Source organism: Typopeltis vanoorti, chromosome 3 (genome assembly GCF_054136105.1).
Source record: "Typopeltis vanoorti isolate ZY-2024b chromosome 3, IOZ_Tvanoo_1.0, whole genome shotgun sequence".
Taxonomy (NCBI): Eukaryota; Metazoa; Arthropoda; class Arachnida; order Uropygi; family Thelyphonidae; genus Typopeltis; species Typopeltis vanoorti.
This window is the reverse complement of record NC_143551.1, coordinates 51,611,724-51,630,508: the sequence shown is the minus strand read 5'-3', so window position 1 is coordinate 51,630,508 and position 18,785 is coordinate 51,611,724. Positions and strand designations below refer to the sequence as shown.

The 18,785-nt window shown below is 35.9% G+C and overlaps 1 protein-coding gene and 1 pseudogene across 1 annotated transcript; one reads left to right on the top strand and one right to left on the bottom strand.

Annotated features, from left to right (window-relative positions):
* LOC150108128 (alpha-crystallin A chain pseudogene) overlaps positions 1 to 18,785 on the bottom strand; it is a 76,922-nt pseudogene that overhangs the window by 44,961 nt on the left and 13,176 nt on the right.
* On the top strand, positions 6,166 to 7,015 carry LOC150108129 (alpha-crystallin A chain-like). Its single transcript, XM_090390612.1, has one exon. The coding sequence runs from the start codon at positions 6,285 to 6,287 to the stop codon at positions 6,834 to 6,836; it is 552 nt and encodes a 183-aa protein (XP_090246738.1). The 5' UTR covers positions 6,166 to 6,284; the 3' UTR covers positions 6,837 to 7,015.

The window sequence follows — 18,785 nt, the reverse complement described above, 5'->3', positions numbered from 1 at the left end:
TTTTCCGAAGAAAAGCATTCACCGACAAAGCTCCTCAACGGGCCGTGCCGGAAAACACTTTCCCCGGAGACTCAAATTGCTCCCTTAAGGCAAAAACCTTAAGAGAGCGAACTGAAACTCTCGAATAAGAGAGGGAATCATGCGCCCCAGGGGTAACAGCAACAGCCGAACCTCAGTTAAACTTCATTGGTACAGCATTGCCATCCATTACCCTCCAAGGCAGGGGTACTCAACCTTTTTGTTTCCTAGTGCACATTCTAAAATACCGATAGGGCGACGGGCGCCATCTATTTTTCCAAGCAAACTTTTTGAATTCGTTTGTTAATTGAATACATACAAAGTTTACATTATAATCAAATGTTTTATTACTTAAAAGTTTACATTATATAAAAATTTAAATATATATATGTAAGTTAGTGTGATCTTCGGCATAGCATTTCATTGGCCAGTGCTTCATAATTAGGAGAATATGATGATATTCCAGTTCTTAAACTGGAATGAACAACTTCGAATGCGCGTCTACTTTACATTGTATGCATTTAATACTCGTCATGTGTCATTAACGCATGCGTCATATAGTATGCCACGAATTGTTGTGATTATTTCAAACTATATACGGCACACGCAAATTGGCGACAGGCACCATGGTGCTCGCGGGTATAGAGTTGGAAACCCCTGCTCCAAGGGTACTAATCACCGCATCTCACGGTTGATTGTCAGGTCAAGTCCTTATAAGGACTGGCTTAAAGGGGCGAAGCAAGAATGCTTTTCATCTTCCCCGTTATCTGTAGAGGACAGTGTAGGGATAAGGTGTATATTGAGCAATTAAAGCTCTGATCATGACAGGAGGGTAACAGCAATGGCCGAGCCTCAGTTAGAACTTCATTAGCTACAGCATTGCCATCCATTACCCTCCAAGGATATTGGATTGAATGAATCAATCACCGCATCTCACGGTCGATTGATTCATGTCCAGGTCAAGTCCACTTGAACAGTAGCCTATTATAATAGTTATATTAAAAACAATAAAAGGTAGAACTATAAGTCTTATTAGAATACAATTTAGTTTAGGTTATTTCAAAAATCATTTAACAAATTTATATTTAAATATAGCTTCCTATAAAATCCTATAACGAATATTCTGTAATATTCTAACTAAGAGATTGTATGGACTTTTTACTTATCTCATTTACCACCTACATGTGCAGCAAATTAGTAGGTTGTTCAATACTGAACTCCTGATTTATAGAGTGGCCCTAATTTCTTTTCTATCTGCAGGAACTCTTTCTATAACAAGACTCACTGACCAAACAAGTCAAGAGTATTATTTGCCACTTTGCATTCTCTTCAACATATATAATGATATTCCACCTAGTCTCACAAAAACCTATTTAGTACTTCGAACATTTTAGTTTTTCGATCTTAATTTTTCATAATTTTACTTATTCCACTGTTGTGCTCATGCTCAGTGCTATTCACCTTCTTTCAGCAAGAAATTGAGTTAAAATACATTTCTTAAACATTTACGTTATATCGTTTTGGTACTGTTACTTTGGATATTTGTAGCAACCAGGAATCATTCTTTCATATTTACCCTTCATTGTATCTGCCACATAATTAGTAATGTTATTAATAATAAAACTGCTGTCTAATCTGATTATTCCTCCACTTCACAAATGTTCTGTTGATCCTCTTAACTTTTGCAATGCATTCAGATACATTTGGTTTCATAATGGTCTTGAACTAACTCCCAGTTAAAGTTCAATTCCATCCTGTCTAGTTCCCCATACCATGACACGCTACTAAGAAGTCTTCTTACTAGTCATAATTTCCTGCTTTTTAGTTTCCTGAGATCTATTCTTTTCACCAGAGCACGACCATCTTCCCATGACAGAACTGCATGTTCATTCTCGCCCACTGGAGGCTGAATGAATATTTTATTTCCCATCTCCAAGTTGTGTACTCGTATCTTTTCCATGTGCTGTTTTGGGCAATGGTTCCTAAACAACTCGAAAAAAAATCGCTTTTACTACAGTCCCATTTGAAATCTCCCATGATGATCATCTTCTCATTACTTGCTAATCTCGTCTATCCTCATTCACCCTATCCTCAAGAAGTATATTTTTATGCTGTGTTCACTGCCCATAATTAATTATACTTTACTGTTTACTGCATATTTTTTGTTCCTAAAACAGATGTTTTTTTTTTTTATTGACAAGTTTCTGTTTACAAATTTACAATGCGTTTGTTATAGGAATAAAAAGTCTTCAGTAAATATAAACCATAATTAATTATGGGCAATAAATTGCATAGAAAATGGCGCATCCCTGACTTTGGCCAGTGTCCGTCGCTGTCATACAATAAAAACGTTCGCAAAGAATGCTTCCTTCTTACTTTTTCTTTCCAACTTATTTGTTTCGGAGTCAAGGCAAATCCTTTCCATGAACTATAGGTAGCCCATTCGTATATTACTGTTAGCCGAATCGGGGAAATTCTGAAATTAATAATTATAAAATAATTATTAATCCGAATTCCCCAATATGGTTGCTGCTTTTCCCCACGTTTGTTTAATACCTTTTGACTGCTTGGCGACATAAGTGGTATTTTCCGCTCCATCTTGTCGCTCGCCCTTGAAAGTCTAGCACTCGCAGGCATTGTTCTGATGTATGACGCCTGGAAGTCTCCACGACAGGTGTTGTTATGCTGTAGTCTGTATTTTTCTGTCGCGCTTATAGCAGTAACATTCGTCGCGAAGTTGAAATTGCGTCTGCACAAATTTTGGCTCAAGCAAAAATTAATAATAATATAATAAATAAACAAAAATAATCATTCATTTCAAGACGTAAAATGATTATGATACTGCACACGCCTCGCATTCTTTCATGTGGGGATTTTTATAACTTATATATTGCTATAAGTTTTAATATGTATTGACGATTGACATCTTAACATACATTAGGTCTGAGATAATATGATTACACTTTAATTTCCGTTACGAAATTAATAACAGTAAATTATAATGATAACTTTTCTTCATTAATATATTTAACATTCTTTAAAAAATCAAGTAAAAAGTAATCACTGCATTGCTGTTCTTCTTTTTTTTTTTTTAAAAATTAATTAATTAAATTATTAAGAATAGCATGTTAATTTCTAAATAAGAAAATCAGGTATAAAAATTGAAAAACAATATTCTATTTTAGTAATATAATGCATAAAAATAATTTTTCATTTAATATTCATTACAGGATTCAGTTTTTAACAATGCTTCCCCCCCTCCCCCCCGAAACTAAAAATAAGTAAATTCTAAAATTTGGAATGTTGATTAATATGTGGAAAGTATTTTTTTCCTATTACATTTTTTTATTCAACAAAATGAAACACGGGTTTTATTGCTTATTGAAATATTAAAAAATTTAAGTTATGACATGTTATAGTTAAAATATTAAAAACAGGAAATTAGATTAGCGATGATAAAATTCTTTCATAAAGAGAAATTAAGAAAATAATATATGTTTAATATTTTTTCTTATTTGTGAACTACTTGAAAAATGAACTAGTGTTACATTTAATTAGTTTATTAGAAATTTTGATATCTGATATCTCAGTGATTAAACGATCGACTGAGTAATGAGTAGTCAAGTAATTGATGTTATATTGATTCAGAGTGTCGTGATTTTATGTTATTTGTGTTCATATTCATTCTGCTCCTACCTTTCTGCTGCCTGACCAAGCTCTCTCCCAATTCCGGCATTAAACGTTCTTCAAAAAAAAAAAAAAGATGACCAATAAGGCTCCCATGAAAAAACAATGTCATCCTTGTCAACGTTTCGATCATGTGCAGCGATATCGCACTGTTGAATTCCTTTGTATTAAATACAGTGACAAACATTCGACTACTTCTTGTAAGAAGCTAAGAACACAACTCGCTAACTGTGGAGGTCCTCATCTTGTTTAGGTTAGTTTAGGTTAGGACCTAAACTAAACGGTTTGGGAAATAAACTACAAGAATTCGCCTCGCAGTATCACGCTGATCAATAAAACCAACTTCCGTTCCAATGATAAGCCCCAAACTTGGGAATGACATTTTCCCTATTGTAATGACAGATCAGCTGACCAAAATGGTGGAACTGCAATTTTTGTTAGAAGAGGTATAGCACATAATGGGATCACTAACCTCGAGACTACCGGAGTTGAAATTCATACGATCAACGCAGGCACTCTCAAAATTTATTCTGCATATATCTCCCTTCCCCCACAATAGAAGGTTACTTGAGTCTGCTTTAGAAGTATTACGCGCTATCCAAACAATCTGAACCAGTCTCAGGAGACCTGAATGCTAAGCACTCTACCCGAAACAGCAGACTCCCTAATAACAACGTCAAATTTCTTAATACATTCGCGTCAACACTCACTTCGAAACCCGTATACTCAAGTGACTCTGCTGCTCAGATGTATTGAATATTGCCGTGCTTAAGAATGATTAAATAGGTGCAATAAACCTCAGCTCGGATCATAACGCTATCAGACTCTAACACGACACTGACCACAACACCATTGCGGACAGGAGGACAGTTAACTTCCTCTTGCACTTCAAGTAACTCTTGGTCCAGATTCATAAGTTTTGTTAAATCGACCAAAAAACTGAGAACTCAATACGCAACATAGAAATGCAAATACTAACCGCTTTGACATCTGTTACCGTTACTACCACACGCACACCTCCTGATCATCTTACTGAAGAAATTAAACATCTCATCCGTTAGTCTCATGTAGTCTCTACCTTCCAGACTACATCATCACTCTTTCCCAATCGGACGCAGAGTATCTGTTACGGACAAATCCTCCATTATCACTAGATTCAGCACTTTTACATCCCATGTCTCCTGCATCTCATGCTGTTTCATGTAATTATTCCTTAGCAGTTGCATAAATTTCATCCCCCACAATGCGACCTTTGGTCATGTCTATATATATAGTTGAAGTTTCCATAATAATTAATCACCTTGCATTCATTCAGCTGATACACTTCCATTTCATCCTATCTTCGCACATATAATTTACAGCAGCAACCTGATTGGCCATCTCTTTCACACTATATATATTCTCCAATATCGCACCACATATTTCCATCCCCCCCCGTTGAATTTCTATCCTTGTTGGTTGCATTTCTCCTGCTATCATCGGCAAATATACCTTCTATCGTCCTCTTCTACCCTCCCTGCAAATACCCCCTAACATTCTATCCGTATAACTGTATCATCTTCATATAACGATGTCTCACTAATGCCAATAACTTTTGCCAAGTAAACCTTGCTAAAATTAAAACTTGCTAATGCTAAAACAATCCTTGCCTTATTTCTGACACTAATATTGTAAGATCTTCTTGTGCCCACAAGTACACCTTGTAACGACTCTCCAATTCAAAGTAACACCTTAAAATCTGAGAAATTTCCACCCTCCAGTATATACCGATGATTATTTTTGCATTATTTACAGAAAACCTAAACTTCTACCGCCCTAAAAATTTCCAATCCCTGTTTTTGAATATTTCCTAAGTGCTCAATATATTTATATACAAATCATCGCAGTTGTAACAGTCTCTCTCTCTCTCTCTCCCCTCAAACTTATCTCAAAGCATTCATAATTTAAATATTCATTTTCATTTCTTTACACTATTTCATACACAACCTCTGTATCATAATACTTTTTTTTGTGCTAATCGTTCTTCTTAATTCACAAATAAACCAATCTCTTTCAATTGATTCCATCGTATTTAGAAAATAAATGACATAAGAGGGAAAAAACTAATAGACTGTGCGAATGTTTTCATTTATTATAATTACCATATTATGCTGTCTAAAAAAAAAAAAAACTTTTTGTTATATTTTGGCGTCCTTGGCGTACGTACCAAAGGCTTAAATATCATGGTATAAAATTTCTGGAACAGTTGTTACTATGTATAATGTAATACTGTTTTGACATTAAATACAGCTGATGTGTACAAAAAAAAAAAAAAAAAAAAAAACTCCACGTGTTGAGCTACGTAGTTTGACAGAGGGCAGCACACGTGTAATGGAAGTTACCAGAATTTTCTTCAGTCATGCGCAGCAGGTGCATAATAGTCATAAACGTAGTTCGCGAATGTTCTAGGTGTTGCGCAAACCCGAAGTTACGCCTTTATAAGAAGTGGTTTTTAGCAGGAAGAGAGAAAATAGCTTCTTGAACGTTCTAGTTGCGTAGAGTACGTTTAAGCAGTCAGATTTTGCGGTAAGAGGTCAATAATGGCTTTATCTCAGAGTCTGGTAGCTTCCTTGTTAGGTCGCAACTGGTGGGATGTATGGGATTTTCCTGCTCGTCTTGGCGACCAGAATTTTGGCTTAGGTATGTTAGAAGACGATCTACTTCCACCAGTTCCTTATCGGGGACTATACATAAGGCCAAGGCGACAAATGAGTGTTCCGTGGAGTAGGGGTGTTTCCGAAGTGAAAAACGATCCCGACAAATTTCAAGTGATGTTAGATGTAAGTCATTTCTCTCCCGACGAAGTGTCAGTAAAAACTGTGGACAACTGTGTGGTGATCCATGCCAAACACGAAGAAAAAGAGGATCAGCACGGTTTCATCCGGAGAGAGTTCACCCGTCGTTATATGCTGCCTCCTGAGGCTGAACCAGAGACTGTTACTTCCAACCTTAGTAGCGATGGTGTATTAACTATTCAAGCTCCTAAAAAAGCTCTTGAACCAGTCAAGAGTAACGAAAGAGTGGTTCCTATCAAGATGCAGGAAACTCCTCCTGTTACCCTTGGGGAAGCAAAACAAGAGAAGAAAGCCTAATAAGAATTGTTGATACGTTTTGTTCTGTTAAGTATTACTTTGTAATATTGCTTTAGATTATGCAGATCATTTTTTGTATAACAAATTGTAAGCTGGATTGCACTTTGATTAGATCTAGATGCAATTGAGTATTGTACTCGCCTTTTTCATAACGTTGAAATAAAATATCCTTAAAATAATATTTGTTTGTTTTATTTCATAAAAATTAATTTTCCTTACTTGCTACTTTCCGATTATATTTTAAACGTACAAATATTTAAGACTAGTAAAGTTATAAATTTAAACTAAAATTAAGCTGTAATCTGTGCAGTAAAGAAACAAAATATTAATACCAAATCCTGTATCTAGCTCTGGAAATATTGGCTTGGCCTCTGTTTACAAATAATAATTAATTAAATTGAGCTAGGAGGAATGCAAACTAGATATTTCAATTTTCCTGAAACATTGTTTCTAAGTCCCTGCTGAGCACATAACGAAGTCAAGTACTGTACCCATAATACACAATTAAAATTTTCCCTTTTAAAACAGCCTATGATTAGAAGTGAGGGCGCATAAATTGAACATTGACGCCATAAGATTTAGAATAAAATGCTCTGACCTATCGTAAATGAATGATTAAGAATCTTCATAATAAAGTAAATGCAACTGAATATTTTATTTCATTAACCTCCTGTGTATTATTTTAGATATAAAATGATAAGCCTTTTTATGTAACGTTTTTGTGTCAAGTTATTTGAAACGTTTTGAAACTCAGGGGCTACCCTGAGTGTCGAGTCTTCAAAATTTGAGTCATCAGAATTCAAGGAGAACTGACCTAGCAGTCCGGAACTCGGGCAGTTGGGCGCCGTAGGTTCCGAAGCCCCTAGTATATATATACTGTATATATATATATATATATTAATGTGTGATAATAATATAATAAAACAAAATGGAAGTGAGGTGCCAACAGGCTGATCGTAAATAACATGGGATTATATATATTTTCTATAGTTTTTTTTTTTTTTTAAAGAAATTCTAGTGACATTGCATTCAAATGGATGAATTGACTTCCCCCACCAACGAATGACCTTGAGCTTACACACTAAAGATGATTAGAAATGAACAGGATACTTTCTTTTATCACCGACCATCTTCCCAAGCGGTGGATTATTAAATTCCGATTTGCATATAATTTTTAATATCATATGCAGAAAGTTTGAAAACCTATGTTGGGGTTGGTTGATATACATGATTGCTTTCGAAGCTAAAAGCTTCCTGTCGTGACTGTGTTTCTGTGCACAAATAAACGGTACCTTGTTGGGTTTGAAGAAAGGAGATCGTTTGTGATCCCCCCCTTCGAATTGTAGATCAGTGGGTTACATGAAAGTCTTTGTTTGCCTTCAAGACATCGTTTCTTAGGCTGAGGCACTTAAGTATCTTTCTTTCTCGATACCTTTTCTTATAAAAGAAAGGGAAATTCAAACATTTTATTGCCCCCCCCCCCCAAATGCTCGGAGTAATACAAGGAAATGATCGCAAAACAACACAAAATGGCGCATTTTGTGACATACCTAGAAACTAGTGTTAACAATTATTAACAGTGGTTTCTAGATGTTTCTCAAAATGTAAGCGCCACCTACAGTAAGAATTATTTTATCAGCGCTGCACGGAAGTTATTTGGTTATTCTAACTGAATGTTTTTATTCAAATTTATGATGTGGAATCTTTAGCATTTGTGAGTCATTTTTAAATTTTAATCTGATCAATTTATTATTGGAAATAGATGGTTGGAATTTTGGATGTACGATTATCCATGATTCAAATATTAGTAACCCTTACCGGCCGAGGGAAATTTAATGAAACTTGGTAGGAAGAAGCTCTATTAACAAATCATTCAACAATTTGTACCAATAGCATTAGCCAAAATCATGTCCGGAGTAATTTAAACCAAATTCGGATCGAGTTTAATATTACATATATTTACAAACGTATCAGTTCTCTGAATAACGTAACTTTTTTACAGACATTAGTCCACGGAAATACATAATTCATTTAGTCTACTTATTATAACAAGATGACAAATGCATTTGACAAGGGCGATGCATACACTGTGTATTTAGATTTTGCAAAAGCCTTTGATAGATTGACAAATTGGTATGTTGGCGCGCTGGGTTGAAAAAGAAAGTCTCCACTCGTGTGCCCCAAGCGCCTGTTCGACTTGCATATTAACGATATTGAGAGAGGTCTAAATGGTGACATGTAATTTTTTGCAGATGATGAAGTTGGGAGAACTCAGAGGATTGAGGGGACCTTGTGGCTTTGTTGGAGGACATGAATGCATTTGCACTCGTGGGGTTACTACTTCAATGTTGGAAAGTGTAAGGCTTTGAAATTTGGGAATATCTTTGAGGAGGTGGAGGAGTGAGGAATCTGCAAGTGAATGTGGACAAGGCTCTAAAATCTTGGGGATACATTGCTAAAATTATGAAGGCAGCACAGTGAGTTATGACAATGATGGGGAGGACATTGGCGTGTAGAAGTAAGGATGTTATGGTTCCACTGTATAAAGCTTTGATCAGCCGTATATATATATATATATATATGGATTATTGTGCGGATTTGGTCAGCTGGTCTTCAAAAGGGTCAAAACGAGATTGGAAAGGGTATAGAAACGATGGACTAAGGGTAGTTTCTGGTCTGTAGAATGCTGATAGACAGATTAGGGAAATGAAAATTTTCAGACTCGGGGATAGATGAAGAAGGATATGATTGAAGAATATAAATTGCTAAGGGATTATTACCAGATTAATGAGAAAGACAGAGGAGAAGAAGAAGAGGGCATTTCTGGAAGCTGTATATAAGGAGGATGTGACCAAGGTGGAGATGAGGAACACAGTTTTGTATGAAAAGTGGTGTGTGATTGGAATGCATTGGTATGCAAGAGTATGGTGAGTGCGGAGAGCGTGAATGATATAAGGCAAGGTATGATGAAACTGTATGTATGTATGTGACAGTGGGACCTCCCGTAATGTTCTTTTGACTCTTTGGAGGTCTAATAATATTAATTCAACCTGTATTGTGTGTTAGCAGTTATAAGAGAGTGCTAACACTAATTTTCATTTGGCATAATGTATTGGGTAAGGTCATTTATTTTCAGTTCTAAACAAAAACAATAATTATCACATGTCAAATCCTGCATGTGTCCGAAAATTCATTGCGGGAGGCCATTTTAAGCTAAATAATGGTACACAATGCGCCTTTACAAGATAGTAGTTTTGTCTGTCGATTGCGTGTTCTCCTTAGTAACACCACCCCACTCCCCCATGCCATTTCATATTGAGGTTGTTGCAGGCTTTTTTTTTCCACCGAAAAACTCGGGTTTTTCATCAGAATAACAAAGTGGTCAGAAGAATACACGCAATTAAAGATGTAATACTGTATACTGGCCTCATGGTGTTAGTTTGCTTCGGCCATAGCTCTAAATAGCGTGTTTGTGTTCTCTGGTCGATTGCTCTGTTTTAGGTATGAAAACTCCCGCGTTTCTGTGAGAATAAAGGAAGGAGAAAGAAACTCACCTGAATTGAAAACTCCAAATGTCTTGTGTCATTCATGAGAATCGAAAGCAAGTCTATATATATAGGGAAGGGCATCTGTGCAGAATTACTCATACATATTCTTGTTCACTGAGATCACTAAAAGAAGTTTTTTTTTTTTTTTTAAATCATACTATCTCGGTTGGGATAGTATGATTCTGTTTCCTGTTTCTCAACCTCGGTTGAGAAACAGGAAACTGAATTCTCTAAGAATGTCATAATGGAACGAGTATATATAGGGAAAGTCTTCCATTCATTCAAAGCCGACTAACGAAATAAAATTGATAAAATTAACGTTTATTTAAAACTTGTTTTAGTTCCTTTTCGTTGACGCTACTGTGCAAAAAGGAATTCTGTGTTTTTGTTCACGTACTCAGCCTTCCATAAAGAATGCCAACTGCATCCTGGTTATAGTATTTCGTTCGTACAAGCCAGGTGTTTGTCAGTATCTTTCTTCTAGTGGCGGATTAAGGTTTATTGAAAACCTTTGTTAACGAATAATATTTGAGTCTCCCTCTACACAACTCTATGTACATAATAGAAGCATAAAATTGTATTAATTTACATTTGATATGTAATCAATATAAACACCCTCGCTACAGAAGTTGCGTGTTTTTCTCTTTCCACAAATGATTGAAGTATTCTATAGCAGTATTTGGTTTTCAGTATGAAAACCAAAATTTGGTTTTCATACTGAAATGTTCTCTACTAGTTTTAAGACGTTTTGCAAAATACAAAATAATTTATGGTATACGAAAACATTTACGTTTCTATACACCAGGGGTGGGCAAACTGCGGCTCGCGAGCCGCATGTGGCTCCCAAAGCTACTAGGTGCGGCTCCCGAGACAATACTGGTTTTCATTGCCATTTTATCTAAACTTTTATTTTAATAATCTATAGTAGTGTAGTATGTACCAATATTAGAATATTTTATTTCGTAAATACTTTAAAGATAAGTAAAAAAAAACATATATTTTGAAACTTTACATTTTTAGCTTTTAAATGGTACCGGCCAAAAGGGTTGTTAGTATGGATTTATTATCGTATTTGGTTGGTAATACGTGTTTCGATATTTTATGGCCTGTGTCGCTCCCGCCAAAATTAGTTCCAAAAGTGACTACTATGATCGCTGCATTACCCACCGCCTCCGTTGCCTGGACCCTGCGTCATCACTCTTCATGCAGTACACACAAGTTACGCGCTTGTGTGTACTGCATGAAGGGGGTAACGGAATATAACTAGTGAATTTTAGTGTAGATAAGTACTTTTCTGATTAATAAATAATTAAGATTGATTTTAGCGAAAGTTATAAAACCCTTGATTAAAATGACTGAGCACAGAAGAATATAAAACGGAAATATGAACAAGAAATTAGAGTGTTTAACCAACACTCTCATTGGTTGGGAAATGTAATGGAGGACGATTTTAACTGAAACAATACGAAAGATTGTTTCAGTATTGTTTTAGTAACCTGAAACAATATGAAACACTTTATAATGATTTTGAGAATAGGTTTGAGAAACTAAAAAAAGTTAAAACCATGTTTTGAATTTCTTGTGAATCCTTTTGTGATTGATGTCATCAACGATGGATGTCCTGTTGCTGCACCTTTTACCGCGGATGTTGCTTCAAATAGAGACAGAGCTTATTGAGTTGCAGGGAGATGTGAGCTTGAAGCTAGTACATAAAAGCTCATCTGTAACTGACTTTTGGAAACAAATCCTAGAAGCAAAGTATCCCGATCTTCAGAAAACTGGCTTCCGACTACTTTCTGTTTTTGGGATAACTTACTGTTGTGAATCTCTCTCTTCTCTATAATGAAATTTGTCGAGTCAAAACATCGTGCTATCCTCACTTGATAGCACTAAGCCATCTCACCGAGCTTCTTAGAACAGCTCTGACATCCTGCCAGTCAGATTTTAAACTATTAACTGCACAAATGAAGAATCATTCAAAGTCTTCAATGAGTAGAGATTAAACACATTCTTCTTTGGTGAGTAGGACTACTGTATAGTTCTTTCTATTATTTATTATTTATAAATACTATTTTAAAATAACATTTTCTGCGTCTCTTGAACATTCAAAAATGTATTATATGCGGCTGTTATTACCGAAGAACTTGCCTGCCCCTGCTAGACACCACATAGTAATAATTGAAGTATTAATTGTAACTCAACAATATGCTTTTAACCCCGAAATTGCTTAATTAGAAGTTAGAACTTTTTTTTCATCATTTCTGGGGATAATTGCTTAACATTATCAGTAACAGTCTGCAACATTCTTAATCTTCCCCTGAGCTAAACACGTTTAATGCTACAAGTTCATTCTTTATGACAGTCTATAAAAAGTGTGTGAGTGGGATTGTATGTGCAAGATTGAGATATGACATTACAAAATATAAAAGTGTATGAAACAGTATTCCATGAAAACAAAACTTTCCCTAGTTACCGTGAATATGTCAAGTAAGAGAAGCACCTGAAAAATTTCGCGTCTTTTTTCCTGGAACAAACGCTTATCATAAAAAAGTAGTGATATCAACCTAACAAGACTTTCCAGTCTTGTCAGGTTTATCTTGATTGGAGAACATCTTTTAAACTTTTACCTTTGACTCTTCCCTTTCAAATAAATTTTAAAAAAAATGAAAAGAAAAAAAAAGAAACTTCATTGACAATATTGGAATCACAAAACATGTTATAATTTACTGCTTTTGATTACCATTATATGAAACTATTTGTGAACAACACAGAACACTGACTTAAAAAATTCACACCAAGTGAATATAATATATAGATAATTGTGTCGTTAATTTGTTTACATGAATTCCACCCAAAGGTTAGTAGCTTACCGTATGTATTACCGTAGATGGACTTACAAGAGATAGATTACGGAAACCATGCCTCTAGATATCAAACCAAATTTTCCAAGCTACTTCAGGCCTTCAATAAGCACAGTAATGGTCTCACACAGAGACGAAATTCGTCTCGTACTTAAAAATGACAGGAAAAATTGTCAATTACCAAATTGCTCAAAGAGAAATTTGAAGATGTTTCATGTCATCATTTATTTATGCATTTTGATATTCATTTGTTGATTAGTTAATAGGTATGTATTGTAATATTTATTTATTTATTGTTCATGTATGTTTTAAATAAATGATTGCGTTGACTCTCCATAACCAGAAAAGACAGCGTAGTATCCTTATAGTACCAACGAAAAGTTTGTCGATATGAGTGTTTCCAATACCGCACATCTTACAAGACGATTTACCATACATGGTTCCTATTTTATTCTAAATATAATTAACTAATTTTTATTATAAATAATTGGAACTTTAAAATACACTTCATATTAATAAGATTTACTTTTTATCTTTATTTTCACAATAAGTAATTTAGAACTATACATAGCACCTATTTAAGAAAAAAATGTTTCCTTTATTTACAAGAAAAAATATCCGTCGTTTAGTTTGTGGATTGAAAGTCCTTTTCAGGTAAGACAGAGAGAAAGTCCTTTTTAGGACTTCCAGGGTAACGAATGGCAATGCTGAACCAAGGAAGTTAACTGAGGTTCGGCTGTTGCTGTTATCCTGGGTAATGAGTTCGCTCTCTTAGGGTTTTTGCCCTAGGGGAGCAATTTGAGTCACCGGGAAAAGTGTTCTCCGGCACGGCCCGCTGAGGGGTTCTTGCCGGTGAATTATTATTTTCTTCGGAATGAGCGGTTCTGCTCGGTGGTCGAGTAGAACCAACGCGGAGATTTAGACGGTCTTTCGCTCACGAATGAGTGGCCTAGAGAGCGTCTGGTTTTTTGAGATTTTACCCTTTACTTAAACACCAGGGTAACGAATGGCAATGCTGTAATGAAGTTTTAACTGAGGTTTGGCTATTGCCGTTACCCAGCAATGATTAGAGCTTTAGCTCAATAACACCCCATCCACACAGATTTCCTTCATTCAGATGACGGGATAAAGAGTCAAGGACTCAGTCCATCGCCCAATTCTTTTAAGAACGTTTAGTTTGTTATGATATAATATATTAGATTATAATATAATAAAATCGAGAAAAATAATAATTGCATCATTTTATCCTAACTCTCAACCAGAAGAAGTTTCTAGAATTATGATTCCGTGTTAAAGGACTATCAGAGAAAATTACAAAACTTCTTCAACAGATTGGCCTACAAGTTTCTTTCCGTCCAGTTCGTAAACTAAATTCCTCCCTTGGCTCTCCGAAACAGATATATCCTCCTCTCTCCTATCATGGAGTTTACACGATCCCTTGTTTTTGCAGCCTTTGTTATTGTTGGCAGACTGGTCGTTCTACTCAGATTAGTCCAAAAGAAGCCAAAATTATATTTTGCTTGATGAGTCTGATTGAACTTACCACGTCTTGTCCAACTAAACATAGAATTCAATGGAATAAAGCTACACGAAAGTAATTTTCTTCTGGAAAGATTATATAAAAAAAGTTGTGAAGCACACATTCACAGTCCGAACTCCAACAAAACGATTGCCTTGAAAACTTTCCCAATTTTAGGAAAAAATCTTACGTATTAATACTCCTTATTCCCATGTTTCATAAAATTATAATTATTTAAATTTATTTCTTTGAATTCTAATAATTGTAGATGAACTCTTTTCAACTATATCGATAATGCTATGAAACATGGGCGTCCGCAGAAAATTTTCCAGGGAGGGGGGAAAAGCAAAACTTTCTGGGGGGGGGCAAAGTTTGGAGAGAAATAACTACATCAATAAATTTTTATTTAATTATTTAATTTTTGGGTTTTTTTTTCCCACAAGTAGATTCCGGGGGGGGGGGGGGGGCAAGTGTTTCATAGCATAGGCGTCTACGAAACCTAGCCGAAAATGATGCAAATATTAAATAATTTTGTGTCATCGGTTATTTTAATTTTCTTGCTATGTCGACCGCTTACGTCTCAATGTTTATATCTTATTAGAAGGAAGAACATCAATAAACCAGCTAAAGTTTGTTGATGAGATTGATCTCCTAACATAAAACAAATCTATAGACATCGGAGAGATAGGAAACCAACAGTGTATAGATTATTATTTTAAACAATGATAAAAATTTAATAGCAATCAAAATTATACTTCGAAACATTTTTAGAAAATAAAACTATTAATACTCTTCGAGATGAAAAATATAACATTTTCTCAGGAATATATTAAACACCTAAAAGTTCCTTACATTAAATAAATTAAATAAAAAATAAGTCAGGCGCCAAATAAATGCGCTTCCAGTTTTTAACGGAAATCATAGTTATATCTATCTATAGAAACGTTATTAATAATTACAGTATTAATAATTATACATCTCCTAATGGTGCTCCTTCACCAACCTCATACATCTCTTTCACCAACCCCACGTACTTCTCCGACATCCCCTTCTTCCTCATACACCTCCATACCTCGTGTCTGGCCACTCTGTCCTATGCCTTTTCCAGGCCTATAAACACCATGTTCAAATCCACTTGCATCTCTCTATATTTCTCCATCAATCGCCTTAGCGCAAATATCGCATCCGTTGTCCCTCTTCCTGGCATAAATCCAAACTGCTCCTCACCAATTTTTGTTTCCTGCCGTATCCTTCCTTCAATTACTCTTTCCCATATCTTCAATGTGTGTGACATCAGCTTGATCCCTCTATAGTTGCCACAGTCTTGAACATCTCCTCTTCCTTTGTAGATTAGGACGAGAATACTTTTCCTCCATTCTTCTGGTATCTTTTCCTATTGGGCTATTTTCCTCATCAGATCCCATAACATATCCACGCCCTCACTGCCCAAACTTTTCCACACTTCCCCAGGTATCTGGTCTGCCCCCACAGCCTTGCCATTCTTCATTTTTCTCAGTACCCAATCCACTTCCTCTCTGCTTATATCTTGCACCGGTCTCTCGTTTGCCTCTCCATCCTCACACCTCTCTCTCTCGGATTCTCTTCATTTAGTAATTTACTGAAATATTCTTCCCATCTTCCTCTGATTTTGTCCTCCTCTTGTAATACTACTCCTGAGGCATCCTTTATCTGCTTGACTGATGTTATGTCTTTCTAGGCCTTATCTCTGGCTTTCGCCATTCTCAACAACTGAGCTTCACCACCGTTTCTCTCCAGTTCTTCATAAACCTCATCAACTGCCCTCGCTTTCGCCCTTGCCACAGCTCTCTTTGCATTTTTCTTCGCTAATCTATATGCCTCCTTGTCGGCTCTAGTTCCAGTCATGTCCCATTTTTTCTTTGCCTCTTTCTTTTCCTTGATCTCCAACTGCACCTCCTCATTCCACCACCATGCCGCCTTATCCTCAGGCGGTCCCTTTCCTGATGTTATACCAAGCACCTCTTCTCAAATTTTCTAATATTCCGACTATTAACGTCCCACCATTCTTCCACATCCTCTGGTAACTTCATTTCTTTCAATACCTTTTCATATTCCACTGGTATCAATCATACATTATGGGAATTATCTCACATACAATCTATTCCTAAAAGGGTGAGAATTCGTTATCAAACTATCGCTCAATTTCTCTCACCTGAGTTCTCTCTAAAATAAATGAGAGAACCATTAACATTCAACAACTCTGTAAAGTTACTTAACTAATAAATGATTATCAATATGGATTTCGCCACTGTCGATCAACAGGGATCAGAGATCCTTACCTGTGTCGCCTATCTCTAGACAAATGTCATGGAAAAGTTTGCTGAGTCAGAGATGGTTGAGGTTGTTATCCCCCAAGGCTTTCTTCAACCAGGTCTGGCACAAGGGTTTATTAAGCAAACTTCTATTATTTGGTTTGCGCTGTGTTCTGCAACTGGATTTCGGGCTTTCTGATTGGATGCGCGCTACTCATGATATTAGAAGTTTCCTTATCTTCCATGAATAAATGATTAGGATACACAGGACACTGTTCTCTCATCCACCTTCTTCCTTATGTATCGATGACTGACTCCAGTTGGTCCCCAATCTAATATACTGCTTGCTGGTGACAGCACATTACAACATTATTACCTTTTCTCATTCGACAAACCTTGCACTACACAAATCACGACAACCCTTCACAACACCCTCTACAACCGTAAATTCTGGTCTCCGAACCATTCTTCGAGGAGAATTCCGATAACCTTTTCAGTTTCAACACTAGATAAACTCAATTCTATCTATCTCTCACAAAAAAGATCTGCTTTCTTCCAATCTCATTCTCGACAATACCTACCTCTAGACAAGATAAAATCTCTGTTTGAATTATTCTATCGTGAAATCACGCTTGCTTCCTCGACCAGCTATTAACCATAAACGTCATAAATCTGCCTATTGAATACCGTTTTTACAACTGTGTGCTTTACCTAGGACCCCTAAAAATACTTGCCTTAATTCAGAAAAAGGCAGTTATGTTGACGAATAGCCCATCTCTCTCTCTCTCTCTCTCTCTCTCTCTCTCTCTCTCTCTCTAATTCACTCATCCACCCTCCCATAGGCGTTCTGTTAACTCTGCTTGCATTTTCAACAAACAACACTTCTACGGTTAATGTCCATCTGAACTGGCATCAATAATTTCTGCACTCTCTGCTGTTATTAGATCCATGGAAACACCTGCAAGTATAGTCAACACTTTAGAGTGAGTTCAACTCCAAACCCACACTCCAAATTCCTCCTCCTCCTCTTGCTTGTTTACCTCTTTCCTTCTATTGCTGCAACAGTCTCCCATCTTATGTGTTTTCCACTAAATACAATCCACAGCTCATCAACTGAAATATGAACAAGTTCTTTATTGCCCATCCAAAGTATTATAGGTTTTTTGGCTTGCTAGCAACTCTAAATACAACTTCTTGGAATTTAGGCTCCTTGCCTTAAAAAAGGTAAACTACGCAGTTTCAAACTTTACTACATTAAAGCACTTATCTTGATATTTCGGTAATTATTCTATATATCATTTGATTGTAGAAAACAATTAGATCGACAAAACTCTACGTTATTCTATGTGCCAAAACTGCTTGAAAGGTTTATGAATTATTAAAATGTTCACAATTTTTTTTTCTGCATTCCGTCAAATAATCAATGTGCTGAATTTATATTTCTTTTCTGCTTTCTGAGAAACTATGAAAAAGAAAAGGAGCACATTGTAACGAAGATTATTTCATATTTAATCCTCATCAGTGAATAGTAGTTTTTTTTCGATGTTGTAAAAACAACCATCGAAACTGCAAAACAAGCAGCTAGTTTACGTTAGAACCATCTGAAACCAATTTCTGCAAAACATTTTATTGAATTTCGGACGGCAGTGGTGCCAGACGTATGAGATTTCTTGGCACTGCTAATTAATTTCTTTTACTTAACGGCTAAATGAAAATTTGGGATAACAGTG

What these genes read in the sequence shown, in the direction of transcription:
- LOC150108129 (XM_090390612.1), top strand. Translation starts at nt 6,285, where the DNA reads ATGGCTTTATCTCAGAGTCTGGTAGCTTCCTTGTTAGGTCGCAACTGG.